This window comes from Pteropus alecto, unplaced genomic scaffold (genome assembly GCF_000325575.1).
Source record: "Pteropus alecto unplaced genomic scaffold, ASM32557v1 scaffold42, whole genome shotgun sequence".
Taxonomy (NCBI): Eukaryota; Metazoa; Chordata; class Mammalia; order Chiroptera; family Pteropodidae; genus Pteropus; species Pteropus alecto.
The window spans coordinates 11,147,923-11,170,661 of record NW_006434825.1 but is presented as its reverse complement, the minus strand read 5'-3'; the positions used below and the strand labels follow the sequence as shown (position 1 = coordinate 11,170,661).

The 22,739-nt window shown below is 48.0% G+C and overlaps 1 protein-coding gene across 1 annotated transcript in view; it reads right to left on the bottom strand.

The window, feature by feature from the left end:
• Positions 1 to 105: 105 nt before the first annotated feature.
• The window catches only part of CES4A (carboxylesterase 4A), a 27,635-nt gene continuing 5,001 nt past the window's right edge, over positions 106 to 22,739 (bottom strand). Inside the window, 19 exon segments of the mRNA XM_025045251.1 lie at positions 106 to 193; positions 1,137 to 1,206; positions 2,154 to 2,204; positions 2,207 to 2,264; positions 2,267 to 2,314; positions 2,715 to 2,795; positions 3,164 to 3,288; positions 3,291 to 3,303; positions 3,858 to 3,893; positions 4,039 to 4,143; positions 4,220 to 4,324; positions 14,428 to 14,492; positions 14,495 to 14,580; positions 15,075 to 15,154; positions 21,388 to 21,568; positions 21,570 to 21,638; positions 21,718 to 21,851; positions 22,545 to 22,576; positions 22,579 to 22,653. Of these exon segments, the coding sequence (XP_024901019.1) occupies positions 106 to 193; positions 1,137 to 1,206; positions 2,154 to 2,204; positions 2,207 to 2,264; positions 2,267 to 2,314; positions 2,715 to 2,795; positions 3,164 to 3,288; positions 3,291 to 3,303; positions 3,858 to 3,893; positions 4,039 to 4,143; positions 4,220 to 4,324; positions 14,428 to 14,492; positions 14,495 to 14,580; positions 15,075 to 15,154; positions 21,388 to 21,568; positions 21,570 to 21,638; positions 21,718 to 21,851; positions 22,545 to 22,576; positions 22,579 to 22,653 (1,502 nt within the window).

The window sequence follows — 22,739 nt, the reverse complement described above, 5'->3', positions numbered from 1 at the left end:
ACAACCCCTTAAACTTCCTCCTGCATAGCCATTCTCAGTATTGCTTCTCAGATCTTTAATGCTGTCATAGCCTCAACCAAAAGGCCATCTTTTTCTCTTTGAGCTTCACACCCTTGTGGCAAAATCCAGCTGCAGGTACTTCTCCTCTTTGTTGTATCCTGGCCAGTAGGGCGGCTTCCCATGGTTGGGATTTCTGCCCAGGAGGAAGGAGGAGAGAGGATTATGCATGTTCATCTGTAACCTGCCTCCTTTGCTTACCTTCCCCTCATTCACCTTCTCTTTGGGAGTTGGGGACCAAGAAGGCTTTGCAGAGATGTTTAGCTAGATCTTTAAGAAAGAATAGGATGGTATGTGGTGGCGAGGGACTTCCACATGGAAGGAACAGTTTGTGCAAAGCATTGGAGGTGTGAGAGACGAGGGCTTTTGGAGGAAGCATGAGTATAGGATTAGGTAAAAACATAGGTGCGTGATGCAGAGAGAAGATGACAGAGGAAAAATTTTGAAAATTTTGGTGCCATGCTAAGTAAGGAGTTGAGACTTTATCCTGGGAAGCTATGAAGAGTTTTAATCAGGCGAGTGATTTGGTCAGATGACATTTCAGAAAGATCCCTTGAGTATCATAAGGAGGATGGATAGAAAGGAGAATGTGAGATGGGAAACTAGTCAGGAAGCTAACCAAAGCTCAGCTCAGGTGTCACTTCTGCCAGGAAGCCACCCTGCCTACCCAGACATGGTCAGACACATCCTCGAAGTGACTACTGTTTCCCCAGTATGATTATTATTATGCAAGATTGTAATTTAATGTTTTTGTTAAACATTAACAAGCTGTTGGATGATGGTGGTCACGTTTGCAATATCCTTGAATTGCAGCTCCCAGTATTGGACTGGGCGGAAAACAGAGCATTGGAAATGACTATTGAATACTTGGGCGAATAAAGACTGTGGTCATGGGACATTCTAGGGACATTTAGGACTTGGTGACTGATTAGGGAAAGGTGAGGAAGAAGGAGAATTCTGCCTGGGCTGATTGTGCACTTCCTGTGGGATATACAGGGACAAATATCTGAAGCAGTTGGCCATCGTGGTCTGGTGCTGGGCAGGAAGACTGCCCAGATGTTTTGAGGGGTCATATTTACCCTGCGAGGGCAAAGTTGGCACAGTATTTCATCATCTGGAGGCCCAGTATCTTCTCACCTGTGGAATGGCCTGGGGGCAGGATGGGATGTGAAGTTTAGAACAGAGCATGGGGTGCTTACATCCCACCCTCCATACTGGGAGGCTTTCATTCGGGAGAGCATTCCAGATTAGGAACTGGCTAGCTCCCTGTGGTCGGCCAATGGAATTGTGGGTTCCAATACAAGAGTAAGGAGACTAGACATTTAGTAGGGGTGTCAGGTAAGGTGCTTGGATCTTTGGAGATGGAACTCCTAAAGATAAAGCAGATCTCATCTCCACGGTCTGCCTTGTCAGTGTGGGGTTTGATAATGATGCCAGTGGGAGCATGGCGCTCAAACTCATACAGTTGACAGGGAAGCCAGCATCTAGGAATAGGGAAACCGAGAAGGGCTGCAGGAAAAGTCTTGGCCTGTGCTCCTCATCCACCTCATCCATTTGCATCAAGCAGGGGAAGAGCTTGGCCTTCAGTATCGAGGAAGCAGAATTGAATCCTGTCTGGCACTACTCATTAGCCATGTGACCTGGCGCAAGTAACTTAACCTTTCTGAACTACAATTTTTAATCTGCAAACTGGGAATGCTAAAATTTAATTCAGATTATGACAAGTATCATGGAAACCTTTTTTCCTCTTCTGAACATTTCTTCAGTGTCTACCTTCTCCGGCTCCACCTTTGATCTCTCATACACATGTTCCCCAACCCCAAGATGGCCTGGCCAAGATCTCCAAGATGCCCTTAAGCCTGTCCTCTCAGCCAGGATGCTTTCCCTGACCACCCCAGGCTGTCTCCTCCAGGCTGGCCTTGGCTCTGTCCTCATCCCTAAGGAACAGCCCCTTCTGTCTTGTAGTTGACAGCAAGCTGCCTCTTCTGTGGCATCTTGGAATCCTACGCCACCCCAGAGGTACAGAAACGGTGGGTGAGCAGTTAGTAAGCCCAGTTGGTAAGCTGCACGAGTGGATAGGGTGCAGCCCCACATACTACAGTGGTAGTCAGCAGCCTTCAGTGTGGAGTACACAAAGGTAGCATCCCAGCTAGGTACATCACATGGTTTTGTAACATCTTCCAGCCATGGTCATCAAAATCACCCAGGTACTCAGGTACTCCTCCACTACCAGTGATAATTGCTCCTTGGTGACATTCTAGGTGGAAGCCATACCCACTCTGAGGTCTAGGTGCCAGCTGGGCCAGAGGTGAGCACACTAGTGACTTAGGCCCAGGCTCAGAACCCCCAAGAGTTTTTGGCCTGGGGGAGGGGGAGGAAAAGGGGACTTTCTGGGAGGAAGAGGGGACTTCTTGCTGATTCTTACCCCTGTGTTTTTTGCTGCATGAGACCTGCCTGCCATGACCCTGAGACCCTTGAGGCCTTTGCCACCAGCAGCCATCTGATCCCATGCTAAACCCCAAGCCTCCCAATAAAGGTATCTATCCTGGCTGGGAGCCCTTTGTTAAGAGCAGCTACTTGGTAAAAAAAAAAAAAAGGGAGGGCGACGTTAGTCATGTTCAACCAAAATGAGCACCCCTAACAGTGTGGCTCCCCACCAACAAGGTACTGGTACTTCAGAGCAGCTTCGTGATGATTTCTTTTCTCATCATGTATCAATTTAATGGGAACTTCATGATCTTCCCACAAGACAAGGACCCAAGTGTAGGCCAGGCCTAAGCACCAGGACAGATTCCAGCCAGAGCTGAAGTGGGGGCTGGGAAGGTCCCTGCTAAACTGGGGCATCTACCCAGACCCAGGAACAATAGAGGGCCCCAAGAATTGCAGCTTCTTGGAAGCTAAGGAATGAACAGGATGATCCATCCTAGCTATGATCTGAAGGTTCAGGGCCCCCAAATCTCCAAGAGACCACACTTCTCCCCATGCCCCCATCATTCCTGGCCAGCTTTCATTGCTCAGGGACTACAAGAGGCTCCCAAACACTTGGGTATTCCCAGGGGCCATCCTCTGCTACCCACTGTGGTGGGCACCTATCCTATTCATTTACGAAAGGCAAGAGCCAGCTGAACTCCAGGTTGTCAACACCCAGAAGGCAGGGCACAGATACATCCTGCCCCCATGTCAGGAGTACCACAAGGTCATCTGGGAACATTACACTGTCCACCACAGGCTCATGAGCCACATAATCTACAAGGCAAGGAGTGTTTCCTGCTATTTCTTCCACATATCCTCCCAGGATTCCTGTGGCCTAGGGTGCCCACGTCAGCAGGTCTCCCTCCAGAGACTGCTATAGCTATAGGCTCCCTAATTGGGAAAACGCTGGGGCTCAATGACCCCTGGGAGGGCACGTGTAGGAGAGGACGAGCCATAGGCAGAACCAGGATACTCAGCCTTGGGATGCTCCCCTGAGGTATCCACATAGTCTGCTCCATTCACCCCTTGAAAATCTTTGCAAAATGTCACCTTCTCAATGATGCCTTCTTTGTCTCTTCTTTTTAAAATTCCACCCCTCTCAACATTCCCAACCTCCTTACCCTGCTCCATTTGTTCATTTGTTGTTATTCACTTATCATCTTCTAAGGAGGAGAATCATTTATTTGAAGTGTTTATTGTCTCTCCCCATTGGAACATCAGCCCCACTAGGGAAGGAATTTTGGCCTGAACAGTTCACCAAATATCCTGAGTGCCTTGCACACAGTAGGTGTTCAATAAATACTCAAATTACAGAATGGCCTATTTACTTCCTGAGGATCTTCTTGGGAGTTCAAGTGGAAGAACTCATTAAGGAAGATGAGGTGACTAGAGTAAAAGGAAGTTTCCCCATGTGCTCCTGGAACAGAGTCCCCGGGGTGGCTGGGTACCAGGTTAGGAGGGTGGCTTGCAGCCAGGCAGATTAGGGATCTGGAAGAAAGTTCTATCTACCATCTTCTTGGACACACACATCACCTCCACCCCTGATCATGCCCTCAGGCAGTTTACTAGAATATGTGTGCTGTTGTGGTTGCAACCTGCTAGCTGGGCAACCTTCTGTAGAGAGAAGAGGTGCTTGGGGGTGCCCCGTCCTGTTCCTCCTTGCTGAACCCTGGGGAAGAAGGACATCCACCTTGGCCACCTATAGTGGGTCAAGAGTGATGAAGGCTCTGAGTACTGCAGTGCCATGCTGGGAAATGGCCCAGTGGAAGAGACCCTGGGCTAGAGGTGACATCATCTGCAGGAATGTGGAGGGCAGCACCCATGAGATGCACAACTTGAGGTCAGTTGGGCAGTTTTGGGTACCTGTCTGGCCATAGCTGGACATCCTGAAGAGGCCCAGAGAGGGCAGGCTGCTTGGAGGGAGTTGGTCAGCCTAGACCTTCCTGTCTCTGGGCCTCCATGTCCTGGTTCACGCATTGGGCCCCAGGAGTCCCGAAAGAGATCCAAGGTTGTGGATGGGGTTCTGCTGGTATGGGAAGGGGCTTCTCTCTGTTTTTGGGCCAGAACTGGGGGGAACCCTCTGGTTCCCATGGCTGACAGCTCTAAGCTTTTCTCCACCGCCCAAGTTGGGAGAACAATTCTATCAGCACCCCGCCACCCAATCCTGTACCTCAGACTTCTTGTGCCCCCAACTGGCTTTAGCAAGTTCCCATCTGGGTGATGTCCCTTACCCCACGCCATCCACCCAGTCCCAGGGGTCTTCACTCTCTCCTCTGCTCATCCCTTCACTCAGCCTCTGGGGGCACCTAAGCACTAAGAGAGGTCTGCACTCCCGAACAAGAGCTGCTGTGAAGTGATCTTGATCCTAGTTCTCTACCAGAGGCAATCTTTAAGCACTTACAAAAACAATAGTCTACCTTTTTAGTAGTCAAAAAAATGCTAATTAACACCGGGAGTTACAACTTCCACTTAATAAAGTAAAAAATGATGACACCCAATTCTGGCAAAGATACAGTGAAAAGGACATTCACATATACTGTTGGTGGAGTAAATTGATACAATGCCTTGGGAAAATAATTGGGCAAAATGTATAAGAACCGTAAAATATTCACATGTTTTGACACAGTAATTCCACTTCTAGGCCCTTCCCTTACAAAAATAGTCAGAAATACAATAAAACAAAGACCTTTGTGAACCATAGTCATACATACTATAATGAGTATGGGAAGCATTGTTTATATGTGGGGGCCAGGTGAAGTAAATATAACTATAAACTCAAGTGATAAACTGCTTTTGATAAAATTGTAAGTTGAAAAAAAGCAGAGTATAAAATTGTGCACATGCTAATATCACAGCTATGTGCAAATATAAAATAAAAACACTAAAAGAAAATACGCCCAAATTCTAAAGGTGATTTTAGCGATTTCCCTCAAATTAAAACATTTTAAGGCATTTATATAGGCAAAACTAATTAATGGTACAGGTCAGAATAGTGGTTACTTTGAGGGTATTGACTGGGAAGGGTTATGTGAAGTGCTGGAGATGTTCTATATCTTGATCTGGTTGGCGGTTACATGACCTAAATGTATGTGTGTGTATATATGTATACACTAGTATGTATACATATACATATGTATACATAGGTATATACTAGGATGTATACTAAATAATACTACTTTAATATAGTATTAATTTTATAAATAGTATACACATAAAATAATAAATTATAAATATAGAACTATATAAATTATAAAGTACAATTTATTAAAATATAAATGTCCAGACTTCCAGCTGACGGGTGGATTTGCACCCTAAAATGCACCCCCATCTGCTCAGACTTTTTCTAAATGTCCCTGCTCTACCCCTGCCCAGGAGAGGTTGAACTGGGGGCCTGTTCCTGAGTCCCTCATGTCTCTCTTGCTTAACACCTCAGGAAGGGGTGGGGGGCTCACCCAGGGCTCTCTGCACCATCAGGGAGAGGACAAGGCTCAGGCACAGAATCCAACTCATGCTCCAGCTGGCTGGCTCCTGCTACATATGTCCACACTACAGATGTCAGATTGTAGCTGTGTCTGTGCTGTGTGAGCACTGGGCAGTCCCAATTTTATCTTCCCTCTATCCTCATCAGTAGGTGCTTTGCTGGGGCTGGAGAAATTGTAACCAGCTCTCTGATCAGCCCACAGTCTTGTCTCTGCCTTGGGGTGACAGGTCACAATACTGGGTCTTGGCATTTCTGCAATTGGCTTAAAGTTGAGCTACTGTGACTGAAGCTCTGGGTACCCAGTAGATGCTAAGGTTGGAGCCCAACACCTGAGCATTTGGCCCCTCTGCCCCCAAGATCGCTCTCTGTGGATTTAAGGGCCTCAGGCCTCCCTGCTCCATTCAGCTCTGTCCAGTCTTCTACAAGCAGTCCTCCATCCTTCCTCATGCATCCTCTCTCACAACCAGAATATCGTGAGGCAGCAGGCTCTGTGCCAGGTATAGGAGTTTCTGGGGGAGCTGTTCCTACATGAACGCTGCCCTCACAGGCTCACAGTCCAGTTGGGGCAGCTGGACCCAGGCAACCGCGGTGGTGGGAGCCCTTAGGGGTACCTGGGTGATCCCAGAGATAGTGGTTAGAGTAGGAAGGTTCCCAGAGAATAACCAAGTTCTAGGTGAAGGACGAGGAGTTGGCCTGGCAAAGGAAGACCCTGTTTGAAGTTTGGAGCCGCAGGAGCAGGTGAGAAGAGGAGAGGGCAGTTTCATCTTCATTCAAAGCTATGATTGTTCCCTCTATCTCCTGCCAAAGGCTGGAGTTCTGCCCCACCTTTGAGAATAGGAGGTCAGGGGGGTTTCTGTGACTCCTTCCTCAACTTAGCAGGGGAGGGAAAAGACAGGGGAACAGTGCAGTTCTTCATTGATCCATGGCCTCCTGCTCTGTAGGTCTGGCAGATGATTAAAGCTTACTCCTCTCCTGCCTAATTCTGTCTGTTCTTTAGAGATGCCTTTTACTTGGAACTTCTCTTTCCCATTTCTCATCCAGTGACCCTTCCTTAGTCTCAAGGAATGTGGTATGCACAACCCAACTTCACTTCCCAGGCTTTATGCCCTTCTAAGAGGCAAAGGAAGAGGCCTGAGATAGGCTCGAGGTGAGCCCCCCGCATCCTGCAGGATCTATCTACATGGGCAACCCTCCAACATCACTTGCCCATCCCATTGCAACTCCCTTTACCCTACCCACTGTGTCACAAGCTGTTATATTTCCCTTCGGTGGAGTCAGGCTCCAGTTGACTGAGCCTCCCCCTTGGTGGGCAGCACCTCTCACTGTCCCCCAGGATCTCGTGAAAAAGACCCCCACAGCTTGAGGGGAAGGAAGTGCGGTGAGGATTCAGAGAGGCAACAGCTCTCTCTAATGAAAATCTCTCCTCTAACCCCTCCCCACTCCACACTCTCTTCTTCAAGCGGCGAATGGCTGAGGGGTCCAGGAATTGTGGAAATGGTTCTCAGACCACTTTCTACAAATTTCTCATGTACTGATATGGCTTAGGGATTCTCATATCCACTGCATCTTGGTTTGCAGTGCATGAGGGCTAGGCAGTCTCACTTTTGTGTGGTTGACACACCAGTGTCCCCTCCCTGTTACATCCTCGTTGCTTGCAAAGTAGGTTCTTCATTCTCTGATGGCAGGTGTGCCTTTCTTGAGGTCATTGAACAACATGGAGCAAGAGCCTTAAAACTGCCCTATCCTTTGACTGAGAAATTTGGTCTTGGAGATTGTCCAAAACACACACAAAAATTTGTTTACATGATGAGTGTTTTATAGTCTTGTTGACAACAGCCTCACCTCAACATGACTGAGGGGATGGCTAAAGAAGGGGTGTTATGTCCACAGAATACAGTATATACTACATGGTCAGTAATAGCACGTTCCATAAGACTGTGCCAGGCGATGGCTTCATGTATGGGTTTGAATCCCAGCACTGACACGTATGAGCTGTGTGACCTTGGGAAAACCACTTAACTTCTCCAAACCTCAGTTTGTCCATCTATAAAGTCAGCACAATATACTTATCTCATAGGATTTTAGAGAAGGTTAAATAAGTTAGTGTAGGTAAAGCACTTAAAACAGGAAACATCTATTATGTCAGTGATTGTCATCAATACTTGGGAAAATGCTGATGTGGTTTAATAACTTGAAAAAGGTAGAATTTGAAATTATGTATTGAATATGACAAGATTAGCAATGGACATTACACACCAAAATATTCTGAAGATGTCGGAAGTAATAGACAGAAAAGATGCCCAAATTGTGTTTGTGGTTGGTTCTGAGTTGCAGAGTCATCAGTGACTTTGATTTCTTAATTTCTTTTTTTATTTAACTTTTCTAAAGTTTCCATAGTTTCTTTAACCAACATTAGTGGAGAGTTTACCATCACCATGGGGTTTAAAGGGACATGGATGAGAGGACAGGGAAGGCAGGACCAGGGAAGTACAGGCTGCCAGCAGCTCCATCTGTCCTGGACTAGCTCTTTTTGTTCTGGACCACATTCCCTTCCTCATTACCTCACTCTGTTAGCCTTTCCTGTGAGTTGTGAGTGGCCACATCAATAGGAGTATGGAGTCCAGTCTGGAGGAGGTGACAGAGCTGCTTGTTTCTACTGGCGAGGCTCTGAGAAAATTGGTTTATCTGTATGCACTAAACATGTGTCATTCAAAGCAAGGACCAAGCTGGGGGTTAGAAAACAAAGGAAGGGGATGATGGAGAAGGCGGACAAGACTGTGAGTCCACATACCAGGCCGGCCACATGTAGACTCCCCCACCAGCTGTGCAGCCACATGTCCAATTCGGCGTGGGCCTTAAGGACTGGTCCTGCCAACAGCTAGCTCCACTCCAGTCATTTCTTTAGGCGGACAAGACTGTGAGTCCACATACCAGGCCGGTCACATGTAGACTCCCCCACCCAGCTGTGCAGCAACATGTCCAATTCGGTGTGGGCCTTAAGGACTGGTCCTGCCAACAACTAGCTCCACTCCAGTCCTTTCTTCCTAGGGAAGAAACAACCTTTTACCTGGCCCATATGGGAAGTAGTTTTATCAGGCCAGGAAACTCAGTGGAGTATCTAGGACTCATGTGGTCCCCATCCAATGCTCACATAGGGGCACAGGGGATGTCAAGTGGTAGCCAAGCCAGCTAGGTGGCTCTGGTGAAACATTCTTAAGGGTAAGAAGCTGAGATTCTGATATTTTATACTAGGTGACTCCTCTCCTGAGTCACCTGGCACCCTCTGGTTTTTTTTGTTTGTTTGTTTATTTGTTTGTTTTTGAGAGACTGAGGCCCCATCTGGTCCATTACTGGGCTTCTGACAAGTGGGGTGGAGTGTCCTTAGAGGCCAGATTGCAGGGTGAGTCCAAGGTCCTGGGGGAAGGAACCTGAGCTTTAGAGTTGGTCTAGCAGGTGGCGGGTCTGGGGTGAAGGCAGAGAGTATGGTTCTGGGCCCACTAGGCTTCTGACTTGACCTCCTATCCACAGCGGGCAGTAAAGGGTACCTGCAAGAGTGGAAGAATCATCTCACTGAGTGGAGACCCTGAACCCAAGCTCCTCCTCTATGAGAGGACCCTCACCAAAGTTTGTCAAAATGGGGGGAGTTACTATTCTCCATTCCAAGGAGCATCAAAGGTAGCAGCTGCAGACATGGGGAGAGAGTGTGTCTGTCAGGATGGTACTATCAGGGAACCTTATGGAGCTTCAGGTTCTCAGGGATTCAGGATGATCAATGCTGAGGAGGCCTAGAGGCCAATGCCAGAGGAGGTGGGAGTGGAGGAAGGTAGCCAAGACAAAGCCATGGGTGGTGAATGCAGATAGGATGCCCTGGGAGGGGCTTGGCCAGTATGCCTGGCCATCTCTGTGCCCACAGGTGGTTGACTGAGAAAGTACAGCTTCAGTTTAACTGCGGACTTGATAATTCCTAGGGCCCCTCCATGCCCCAGAGGCTCCAAACAAAAAAAAATCCAAAACTTGTATTCTGAAAATTATGAAACATTGTTGTAAGAAATTAAAGTAGATCTAAGTGAATGGAAAACATCCCAAGTTTAAGGATGAAAGGACTTAATAGTATTAAGATGGACCATTCCTCAAATTGATCTATAGATTTAATGCCATCTCTACATGAATCTCGGTTGAATTATTGGTAGAAATTGGCAAGTAGATTCTAAAATTCATATGAAATTGCAAAGTACAGCCTAAAACCAATCTTGTAGAAGAGTAAATTAGGAGGACTCACAGTTCACTATTTCAAAACTTATTACAAAGAAATGATAATGAAGAAAAGGAGGTACTGGCATAAGATAGACATATGATCAACAGAACAGAATTGAGAGTCCATAAATAAACCCATGTGTCTGTGATCAACTGATTTTCGACAAGAGTGCCACGACCATTCAATGGGGGAAAGAATGATGGTCTTTGCCACAAATAGTGTTGGGACAACTGGAGAGCCACATACAAAAGAATTAAGTGCAGACTGCATACAGAATGGGAGAAAATATTTGCAAATTATATATCTGTTAAGGCACTTGCATCCAGAATCTATAAAGAACTCTTACAACTCAACAACAACAAAATAAACAACCTAATTCAAAAACTGAGCAAAGGATCTGAACAGATGTTTCTCCAAGGAATATATTAAAAAGGTCAATAAACACATGGGAAGATGTTCAACATCATTAGCTATCAACGATATGTAAACCAAACCAAATTAGATACCATTTCACACCCAGTAGAATGGCTAGAATAAAGAAAAAGTCAGGTAATAAATGCTTCTGAGGAAGTTGAGAAATCTAAATCTTCATAGATTTCTGGCGGGGACATAAAATGGTGTAGCCAGGGGAAAAGGCTGGGTGGGAATCAGAAACTATTACTTGATTCAAATGTAACTTTTGGCCTTAGGCAAGGCACTTGTGGCCTCAGGCAAGGCATTTTCCCTCCCTAATTCTCAATTTCCTCATCTGTAAAGTGGGGATCCACTCAGGACCCCAGAGGACTGTTCAGAGACCTTGGGGAGAGGATGGATGTGAGTAAGCTTGAGCATGGAGGAGAGCTCGGCAAATCTCTGCTGGTTGATTGTCTTGTGCACACCTTGGGAGGGGCTCAAGTAGGCAATGACATCCTCAAGGCATGAGGAGTCTGGGGCTGATGGGAAGAGAGGCCCAAGGGCCAAGGCAGAGGGAGAAGGATTGTGTGGGCACCACTATTCCCAAGTAACAGAGCTGGTATCTTCCTGCCAAGTTTCTTTCTATTCTCAGAATAGCCTTCCCAGGGGCTAGACAAGCTGGGCAGGGAACTGAAGACATTGAGGAGGGGGTGGGTTTAAAGCCAAGAGGGGCGGCTGCAGGCAGAGGGGGTAGGGGTTTGGATGATGGCTGCCCTAAGACCCTAAGAGAGTCTCTTCCCTGAGAGGGAACTCAGCCCGCCATTCAGAACATCACAGGGCTTCATCTGCCACCTGTTCTGGGCAGGCCCAACAGTTATCTTAAGGTGGAAGGGATCCAAGCCAAAATTATGATGACATTCCCTAACATCCCTCAATTCTTCCATCTTTAAATTATAGTCAGGGAACCATATGAATTTTTTCTGACAGTGATTGAGTATACTTATACCAGGAAGAAGTTTTCAAGTGCTTGTTGTGTGTCAGGTATAGCCTGGGCATCTTACAGCCAATGATTGTTCAGTGCTCACAGTGGATCTATGAAGGGGAAACACTATCATTGCCTCTGTTTAACAGATGGAAAAACTAAGGAACAAAGAAGCTAAATAACTTGCTCAACAATACACATTCAATAAGTTGTGGAACTGGATTGAGATTCTGCTAGTGAGTATGCATCACTGCCCGTGTGTGTGTGTGTGTGTGTGTGTGTGTGTGTGTGTGTGTGTGTAACTAAGTTTGGTGCTGGGTAGTACATTCTTGTCTGTCTACTGGGAGCATCTGCCCCTTTACCTTGCCTGGGTGTCTGGGTCTGGGTGTGCACGTCTGATCCTGCAGTACCTCCTAGTGGTCACATTCTCACATTGCTCACAGGCCCCTGCCTGCGACAGCACCACAGGGAGGCTCCCTGGATTTGCTCATCTCTGTTCTCCAGGCCCTGGCCAGTCTGAGTTTGTGGGTGCCCCCTGGCTTGTTCCCCTTAGCTCTGCATGGCTGCTGGGTCCTCAAGGCAGGGCTATCGCTTGGTCATGGACAGACACCCTGGCAGGCAGGGGAGGAGCATTCCATGAGCCTGAGAGGTAGTGGTTCAAGGAAGAGAGAAAAGAGAGTCAAAAGGACTGGAATCCCAAGAGCACCCACCTGGTACGAATGCTCTCTGGCCGGGTGAGGCCATGCTGGGCTATTCTCCTCCTCTCTCTGTGGAGGAAGCACTAGAAGCTGGTGAGGGGAGGAAAGGGAGAAGTTGTCAGTGGAACATTCTCCTTCCTCTCTGTGTGGAGAGGAAGTACTAGAAGCTGGGTGGGGGGAGGAAAAGGGGGAAAGTTGTCAGTGGGACAGGATCTGAGGCCCCACCAGCAGGCTTGCCTACCCTCTCCAGAGCCTTCTGGCGATGGTGACGCCAAAGCTGGCAGTGGTTCACCCCCCTTTCCATGGCTGCCAGGTGTGGGGCACCCTCAGGCCTGGAGGAAGAGGTATTTTTCTATATCCGGTGTGGTCAAAACCAGGCCCTTGATTTTGAGCCTAGTCCTGCTCGACTCCAGGCAGCCTCTGAGGGGTCTTCCTTCCCCTCATCTTTATGTCCCATCAGTCACCAGGTCTGTCCACTCTAAATCTAGAGCCTCTCCACCTACCTAGAAGCCAGCACTGGCCCCCTTCCTGCTCTCCACCCTTATTCTCACTACCCCCCCACAACCTGTTTATGTTGCCCCCTAGTTAAAACCTTTCCAAGTCCACACTCCCCTTGCAGCCCACAAGACCCTCACAATCTGACCTCTCCAGCCACACAGAACTGTGTTTCCTCAGCACACCTCAACCTTGGGGTTCTTGGGAAAGAAGGTGCCATCATTGGTGTAGGCAGCTTTAACATTCTGAAGGAGAAAGCAAGGCAGAGGACCTCCCAGTCAGGCCCAAGCCTGAACAGATAGGACCCCAAGGGTCACCTGGTTGCACGCCTGAGTGACTGAGCCTTGAAGAAAAGAGAAAGGATGGAGGTCACCAGAGTTAGAGGACCCAGGAGGAGTCAGGAGACCAGGAAACTGATGCTCCCAAGCAGGCCTCCTTCCTGAGATGCAGGGCCTTCCTTCCATTCACGCCCCTGGGCCTGGTTGGGTCCTCAGCCCCTTCTCCTCAGGGTGGCTGGCCCATGTCTCACCCCAGACTGCTCAGTGCCCCTGTGGTCCCATAGGAGCTGGACAAGATTGCATCTGTGCCCTTGCCTGCCGCTGTCCCCCAAGAGAAGGGCATACTGATTTCTTGGTAAGGATTAGCTCCTTGTTTGCCCTCTGCTGAAGGCACTGTGACATCTCAACCAAGGATTAGAGCTGCAGGCCAAGAAGTCCTCAAAGCTCTGGGGACAGACAAAAGTGTCTTGCTTTTCTTCTCTCACCCGTCAACTTCACCTTCCAACCCTCTGCCTCCTACAGAGAGGGGATGTGTCTGTAGGACAGCTGGGGCAATTATGTCAGAGACGGACCTCAAGACTGTCCAGAGACTTGCCACCAGTCCTGAGAAGTCTTCCTTGCCCACCAGCTTGGGTGGTCTCCAGGTACTTGGTGTGTCTCCCATTACATTATACTGTCATTATCAGTGGGTGGCTGAGTCCCCTGTACCCCTCTGAGAACGGTGTCATTATCTAGTTAACTCAATTCCCAGAGCCAGTGGCAGTTTTATGGAGCGAAGGAGGAAATGAGCTAGAGTTTGGGGGTGGAAGGGATGCTACCACATGCCAGTCTGGCAGGGATGGATGGTGGTAGGTGCTAAGGCTGTAAAGGGTCAGGGAGTCTCTGGGAAGTGAGGAGGGAGGGATGGGTTCCTGAATCATCTTGTTCCCAGGTGGCACTGGTGGTTTTCTCTGAGTTCTCATAGGCAGTGTGCTTCCTTCACCCTAGTGGATCCCTCTCTCTATCAACAAGGAGTTCTCTACTAGTGACACCCTTTCTAGGACTCAGAGAAAGCACAGGGAAGGCTATGGTAGGTACCTGTGGGTAAAAGAGTAAAAGAAATGCAGACCTGAGCCAGAGGCCACAGTTCAGAATTTAGTAAGTTTAGCATGATGATGATTTCATTCTGTGCTATGGCCCTGTGGAACAGCCCTGCAGCCAGTAGGGACAGGACCTGGGTGCAGGGTAGGGGGACAGATGGCTGTCAGAGTAGAGCAGAGGAGCTGGGAGGTCTGGGGCCACAGGAGACACCATTGCTAGCTCCTGTGGTGACTTACCAGGGCAGAAACAATGCAGGCACTGGCAGATTCATCGAAGATGGTGACAGAGTTGAGGTCACCCCAAAGGGATTAATGTTTCCCTGCACCCAGGGTACAGCAGCCACCAAATCTAGGAAGCCCCAGTTACCAGGCACATGCTTGTCCCCAGGACTAGGGGTAGGGTGGGGCAGTGGTTAGCATGGCCTGGCTTCCCTGACAGATTTTCCTCAGCTTTTTCAGGTTAGCTTTGAACCAGCCGTTAGGAAGCCAAATCCTTCCCTGCTCTCCAAGTCCTGCCTGGCTATGAGCCATTTGGTATCCATATGCCCAGCACATGGTGTGGGTAGGCCTGGCTAAGCAGCCTGCCAGGACTCGCTCTTATTTCTTGCCCCCACATCTTGTTGGGAACCTGGGTCTAGACCGGGAGCCAACATCTTCTGTCCAAAGGACCAGCTCACTGTATAATTCTGACTTTGGCTGAGCCCCTTCCTCAGGGGGCAGCCTCAGGGAGTACCCTTATCAACCCACGCAGCATAGGAGAAAGGCCCTTGATCTCTAGCCACCCTGCTTGCCTGAGACATCTCCATTCAAGCTCTGGACCTTCACCCTAGATCTTTAATTCCTCTCGCCAGCTGGCCTCTTGTCAGCCAGGCCTGCCACCTCACCTGAGGAAGCCAAGGCACCCCAGGCGATACTGGATTGTGACTACTACCACATTCCCATGGGCAGCCAGGGCCGACTTGCCCTAGGAGGTGGGAGGTTGTGCTGCCAACCATGAGAGCCCCTATGGATCCATACCATGACCTTCAGTGATGGCCATGGGGTAGGGACCTCAGATCCTCAGGCCCTAGCTGTCTACCCACCAGCCTGGTGCATGCTTGGGACTCCTGGAGTGGTTTGGAAGCAGGGAAAATCTCAGTGAACCACCCTGTCTAGCTGGTGGCCGCTCTAACACCAGGCACCTTATGCCCAGGCTAGGGGAGGAGGGAGACAGGGCTGGGAGAATGCCCTGCAGGGGCCTGGATGATATGACAGCCCCAGGCAAGGGAAGGAGGCTGGGATTTGGAGTTCTGCAGTCCTGGGTTTAAATCCCAATTCTCCTAACTCAATGACATCCATGAGACCCCGAGCGCTTGCTGACCTGAGGGAGCAGTGGCCAGTGACTCTGGTGCTGCTCTGAAGGAGCCAATAGACCTCGGGTGGGGACTAATGTTTAGTCCTGCCTATTAAGTTCTGATGCAGGGTGGAGGAAATTGAATTACAAGCTCTTTTTTTAAAAAAAATTGAGGTTAAATTTACATAACATGCACTTAATCATTACAAGGTATACAATTCGGTGGCATTTAGAGTATTTGCAATTTTGTGCAACTACCACATCTCTCTAGTTATAAAACTATCTGAGCAAAACACCCTGTACCCATTAAGTAATCAATTTCCATTTACATCTCTGTCCCCTCACCTCCCACCCCTCTACTTCTGATAATCTGATAACCATTAATCTGCTTTCTGCCTCTACGGATTTATCTATTTTGGATATATCACATAAAAGTAATCATACATGACCTTTTGTGTCTGGCTTCTTTCACTTAGCATAGCAATGTTTTGAGGTTCACACAAGTCATAACAAACATCAGTACTTTGTTCCTTTTTTATGACTGAATAATATTTCACTGTATGGCTATACTACAATTTGCTTACCCATTCATTCATCGATGAGCATTTGAGTTATTTCCACCTTTTCATTATGATGAATAATACTGCTATAAACATTTGTGTATAAGCTTTTGTATGGTCCTATGTTTTAATTTCTCTAGGTTGTATACCCAGGAATGAAACTGCTGCTATATGATAATTCTATGTTTAACATTTGAAAAACTGATATGCTCTTTTCCACAACAGCTGGTTGATGCTCTTATAAACCTTCATGGCCTTGGGCCTGAGCATCCCTGCACAGGGTGCCAGGACTGAGGATACCCAGGGTATATGTTGGGGTGACTTTCTTATATAGGCTCACTCCCTTGGAGGATCCTCAAGGTCAGAAGCAGGGCACTGCCCCCAAGTGGCCGTTAGACTCCTGGGTAGGGGGAGCTGAGGTCTGCAGGTAGGGATCTTGGGAAGATGTGACTTAAGAGGCAGACCTCCTGTGTTCAAATCCTGGCTATTGTCAAGTGCTAGCTGTGTGATCTTGTACAAGTTACTATACAGCTCTGGGCCAGTTTTTGTTTTTGTTTTTTTAATCCTTAAAACAGTGATGATAATTAGAACCACCTTACCGGGTAGAAGTGAAATTATATGTGTGAAAATGTGAGGCACGAAACCAGAGCCAATGGAAACCTGTTCTTCCCACAGGGCACAGGTCTGTCATGGTGCCTGTCTCCCTGCTGGTTTGGGAGACACTCCAATGCCAAGGGAAGGCAGAACTTACCTCTGAACCTCAGTGTCAGGAACATGGCTTGTTGGGAATAGGAAGTGGGAGGATGGGTGGAAAGTGTGGGGCAAAAGCAAATATGTGCTAATTCAAACAGCTGAAAGTGCTGGTTCAAAGAGGGACAGGGCGAGGGACAGGCCTACACAAGATGCCAGATCCTCTCCTGGGGTTCCAGCTGGCACCTAGAGCTGGACAGCCTTAGGGTCAAACCTCTCCCCTGCCAAAAATAACCAGTGCAGCTTTCTAAATCCTCTCTTTTAACCTTGATTGGCAGAGTGGGAGTGGAGAGAAAGAAAGGGAATCAACCGCAATGAGATATCACTACACACATTAAAATTAATCAAATGTAAAAGACTGATAAAACCAAGTGTTGGTGAGAGTATGGAACAATTGGAACCCTCATATATGGTTGGTGGGGATGCAAAAATGGCACAGTCACTTTGGAAAACAGTATAGCACTTTCTTTAAAAGTTAAGCATACACTTGCCATATGACCCAGCATTTCTACTCTTAGCTATCTACCCAAAAGAAATGGAAGCATAAGTTCACAAAAAGACTTGCCTGAAAATATTCACAGCAATTTTATTAAAAGCAGGCAAAAAGTAGAAATCATTCAAATGTCTGTCAACTGGTGAGTGGATAAAATGTGGCATATTATATATGAAATACTACTCAGCAATAAAAGAAAATAACTGCTGGTCGAATCTCAAAAACAGTATGTTAAGTGACAGAAGCCAGTAAAAAATTATCTATCCCATTTTATGACATTTTAGAAAATGCAAACTATAGTAACAGAACACAATTCGGTGGTTGCGTGGGACTAGGGTCAGGGCAATACTGGCTGCAAAGGGTCACAAAAGGACTTTTTGGAGCAATAGAAGCATTCTAAAACTTAATGTGGTGGTGTTTATATGTCTTACACATTTACCCCAATTTATCAAACTATACACCTAAAATGGGTGAATTTAATTGCATGTAAATTGTTCTACAATAAAGCTGTTAAAAAAAATCAGATTACTTATCATTTGCAATGACATGGATGGACCTAGAGGTTATTATGGTGAGTGAAATAAGACAGAGAAAGATAGATACCACATGACTTCACTTATATGCGGTATCTAAGGAACAAAAAGAACAAATTAATCAAAAACAGACTCACAAATATAGTGGACAATTTGGTGATGGACAGAGGGGAGGGGGGTTGAGAGGCTGGGAGAATGGGGTGAAGGGTTAAAGAAATACAAATTAGTAGTTGATAGTTGGGCATGTGGAGCATGACAGAGGGAATGCAGTTAGCATTAATTGATGGCTAAGTGGAGGGCCAGGGGAAGGAGGGAGCAATTGGGGGGGATCATTTTATGATCATTATAGATGTCTAACCAATGTACTGTATACTTGAAATTAATTTAAATAAATAAATTTATTAAAAAAAATAAGATTACTGAAACCAGTCTTAAAAACTAGTCCTGGTAGACTACTGTTGGGAGAATAGTGTGCATCTGCAGGACTGAAAAACATACAGATGCGTGCATGCCACAGGTGCTCAATGAATACTTTCAGGATGCAGGAAAAGTGTTACGCAGTCAGTGTTTAGTGTACGTAAGGAAAGCCTTTTCCCTCTGCCAAGTTCAAGTCAGCCCAGGTTTAAGGTTATCCTTGTCTACCATCTAGTGGCCAGAGTGGGCAATGAGGGAATCTTCATTCTTCAAGCCCAACTTCAAGAGGCTCTATGATTGGGCTTAATTACAGTGGAGGAAAAGAAGGAGGACTTTTTTCCTTGGAAATCTAGTGCCCAGAGAGGGCAAGTTAGTCAGAATTAAAAACACGGAGGGAGTCCTGGGTCTATGAGAAGAGGGATACAGTCTCTTGGTGACAGAAAGTGCTTTGGTGGACCAGAGAGGCTGAGTGAACACAATTTGGTAATTTCACATGTTGAAATAAAATATAAGAGAGAGTTTCTTTTGTGGGGGAGGATGAGATGCAGGGGAAAATAAAAGTTTAGGGAAAACAAGGAGACAAGTAGAAGAACTAATATGAATGCCCGCAATGAGTTGGGGGATGCTCGGTAGAGAGGGCAATGGCGTGGGGCTGGTTGACAAGGGGAATCCCAGAAGACAAGGGAAGACCTCCCTGGATGAAGAGGCCCTTGCGTGCCAGGGGACAAGAGTCCTATCTCCTAGATTTGTCTGGACCTTTTGGCCCCTTAATCCTACTTCCAGGAGACATCTCACAGAAAAATATCTTCATAGATGTGTATGATCATGTAGGTTTGGGCCCTACAGTGTCTGCAGAACCACTGGGAATAAAGGCAAACGTCAGGAGACAGGCAGCAGAGGAAAAGACGTGGTTCTCCAGGCCCCCACACAACTGGTGCAGGCTCCATGGGCCCGTGCACAAGTCCATTCTTGCTTCTTACAAAAAATGGAGTTGATCACTTCCATGAGACACAGATAAGTACGAGGGCGGGTTGTTTAAATGTCAGCGAGAGACGGTATTTAATCTAGAGGGACACTGAGTGGGGACAGAGACTTTTACATTCTCAGTAATTGGTAGCCTCAGAGGCTGACATCTCAGAACTCTCAGGCTCCTGGTGTCCAGGTTTTCTGTTGGCCACTTACAGATATGAAAGGATACGGGGCTTGCTGAGAGCCAGGTGTGGGCAACATTCCCTAAAGGACCCCCCCTCAAAGGGAGAGAGAGGAGGTGAGGAGGGGTGTCTGTGAGGGAAGGAAATGGGGCCCGGGCCCAGTAGGGTATTAGAGAAGGTGACCTTCCGTCGGCATATGTCCCTTTACAGCTTTGTGGCAGGATTTATTGAATGTGTCTAACAAGAGAGGTTCCATGGCAGGCGTGGCAACTAGCATAAACAGTAGGTTCTTAATGTTTGCTGGATGGATGAATGGAAGAATGAATGAATGGCTATGTGAAAGAGGAAATAAACTAGTGACTCCCCAGTAGGTGTGTGTGGGCACATATTGCAAACCCCCACCTGCACGCAAGCCCACCCCCTTCCTCCAGACACAGGGAGCTACAGCTCTATGTACCTCTCCTCGGTTTCCATTAGCTCTCGGATCTTCTGAGGCAGGGTCTTCGTCCAGAACTGGAGCCTGTGAGCCTTCAGGGCCCAGCCTACTGCAGGCTGTATGTTCAGCTGCAGGTGTTGCTCCTCCTGGTCATACACAGGCCAGTGGGGCAGACCCTTGCTATTGGAAGTGGGGAGGTTTCCAGTAGTAGGAAAGAAACTACCTTGCGCTGGAGTGTCAGCTCCACCAGGGGGCAGGGCAACTGCAGCTGTTTTATTTCTTCCCATCAGAGGGAGGCTCTGCTGGTAACAGCACTAACATAGCGGTTCTGAGAAATCCGGAAATGGACCAGGCGTCCAGCACCCATAAGGCCCCTCTCTGTCCATTTAGGTCCTGAAACTGGGGAAAGGATCATTGAGCAATTAAAGACACATGTATGCTAATGAAGTCACCACAAACAAGAGATGGGTTCAAGCCCCCCAGGGAGGTCGACATAGGGGTATGACATCTCACCCATTTGGAGTAAAATTGGTCCAGTATTTCATCATCTTCCTGCTCAGAAGCTCCTCTACCTCAGTGATTTCAACTATAGAGACCAAGAGGACAAGTGTGCAGGTCAGAGCCAATCCCAGTCCAGCACGCTGGTCATCCCCCACCACAATCACCATCCCTAGCTTGTCCCTGGCTCCTTCTCTGCCCTTCAAGGCCTGGCTCTCTGCTCACTCTCCAACAGCCCTGGGAAGCCAGGCCATCTCCTTGCCCAATCTTGTACACTAATCTCAGCCTCTGGCTGACCCAAAATGAGGCTCATTCCTTGCCTAGAAGGCTCCCTTCTTCCTTCTGACACTGGAAAGGCATTTAAGAAACAAATATGCCTTTGAAACACCTCATGGCTTCAATTTCCCTCCCAAGGCTGTGAAGACATCAAGGCATGGAGATATAGTAACTTGCCCAGGGAGTATAAAGGACATACTGCTCTATACCTATCAGCCCCCTTCCTCCACATGCACAACCATCCACCCTGACCTTGCTGATGGCCAGAATCCCCTCTTAAACCCTGCCCTTCAGGCAGTACACCAGGGCCCTTGAGTCAACCTGGCCACCATCTGTAAAGAGAGCAGGCAGGGGCTGGCTCATCCTTCCAGGTAGGGGACAGGGGTTTGCCAGTGGGGGCAGGTACACCCCAAATCTCACAAGGTATCCTTGTGGATTCCTACAATTTTGAAATTGTTCCAACTTCCCCGATGCTCAGAGGTCTTAGCCAGAGGGACTATCCCACCTACCCATGATGGGGAACCCCAGGGCAGCAGTTCTGTGGGTCACAGTACACCCTCAGCCTCTGTGATGGCAAAGGTCTGTGGATTCCTATCCCTGAGTCCCTCAGCAATCTCCAGATAAGTGGCAGTTCCTGAGGGGCTCTGATGGCAGGAGACTCTTTATTATTCCCATTTCACAGGCACAATAATGGTGACTGAGAGGTAAGAGATGAGGCAGCAGGTCTAGGCTGCCTACAGTTGGGGCACTCACTGTGGAGACCACATCTGTTGAGCTGACAATGAGGCCAGACATCAGAGCTATTCCACTCTCCATGATGGTGCCGTAGAAGAGTCCTTGGGACATGAGGGACAGGACATGCCAGGACACACTTGTGCCACCCATGGATTTGCCAAAAATGGTGACACAGCTAGGGTCACCTTCAAAGTGGAGGCTGGACCCAGGGTAGTGCAGCTACTTGGTCTAGGTAGCCCCAGTTGCCGGTTGCATGCTTATCTCCAGTGATGAGAGGTGGGAGAGACGGGGATCATAATACTGTCTTGGCTCCATGCAGCCCATGTTGCCCAGCCCAGCCTGTCTCACCTGAAGAAGCCAAGAACATCCAGGTAGTACTGGATAATGACCACCATCACAACTATGGCTACCAGTGCGGAGCTGTTATACATGGAGGCCATGCCCCATGTCCTAAGCCTAGCACCATAGATCCACATCATCATCTGGGGAAACTGAGGCACAGAGGCCACGTGGCTCCCACCCAGCCCAAATCCCACCAGAGCTGCTACCTAAACTAATTACCATTTTGGCTCTGTCACATGTCTAACTACATAGACAGAACTCCAGGGAGACAGGGTAGTGTCTTCATAACCTGTGCTGAAGGTGACCCAGGTTCTAACAGGAAAATCAGCCTCCCATTCTTACGGGTCCACCCCAACATACCAAAGCCTGGCTCTATGTATCCCAGAACCTCTCTGAGATGAAAAGAAAAGGGGGTTCTCCCTGATCATCCATGTGCACATTAATTTAAAGTGTCTTCCATTCTCATTGGTCCAATAGATAATCCATGGCTGGGATCTCTGGCCACCTCAAAGTGCTCCCACCCAACCCAAACCCCACCAAAGTGCTCTCACCCAGTCCTCAGGCACCTGAATGGGTCTCCTGGGTATAAGTTGATTAGATGAGTCCTGGGTCCATCCCAGGGCCACAGCTTCTAGACTCTGGGAGTAGCCTGGGTTCTGTGACCCTGTGTCCAGAGGTCAGCCACCCATGCTGGGTAAGAAGCACTCTCATGGACCTGATACCGAGAGGCTTCTCAACAAGGTCCACACTGCAGTGGGGCCCAGGCTGATCTTATTCTTAATCTTCTTGCAGAGGAAATATCCTCTCACACCCCAGCCGGCTATGGCACGCACAGGCAGGTTAGAGCCATTATGGGTATGGCGAGTGTGTAGATACTGAGGTACAGGCAATCTTCAGACATGCAGGTGGGTGGCAGGGGCAGATTCATCAGTTTCAGAACCTCTCCCAGAGACACCTCTCCTGGTGGCAGAGAACATTTGGTAGAACTAGAGCCTAGGGAGATGTGTGTCTCTGCTCATCCCTTCAGC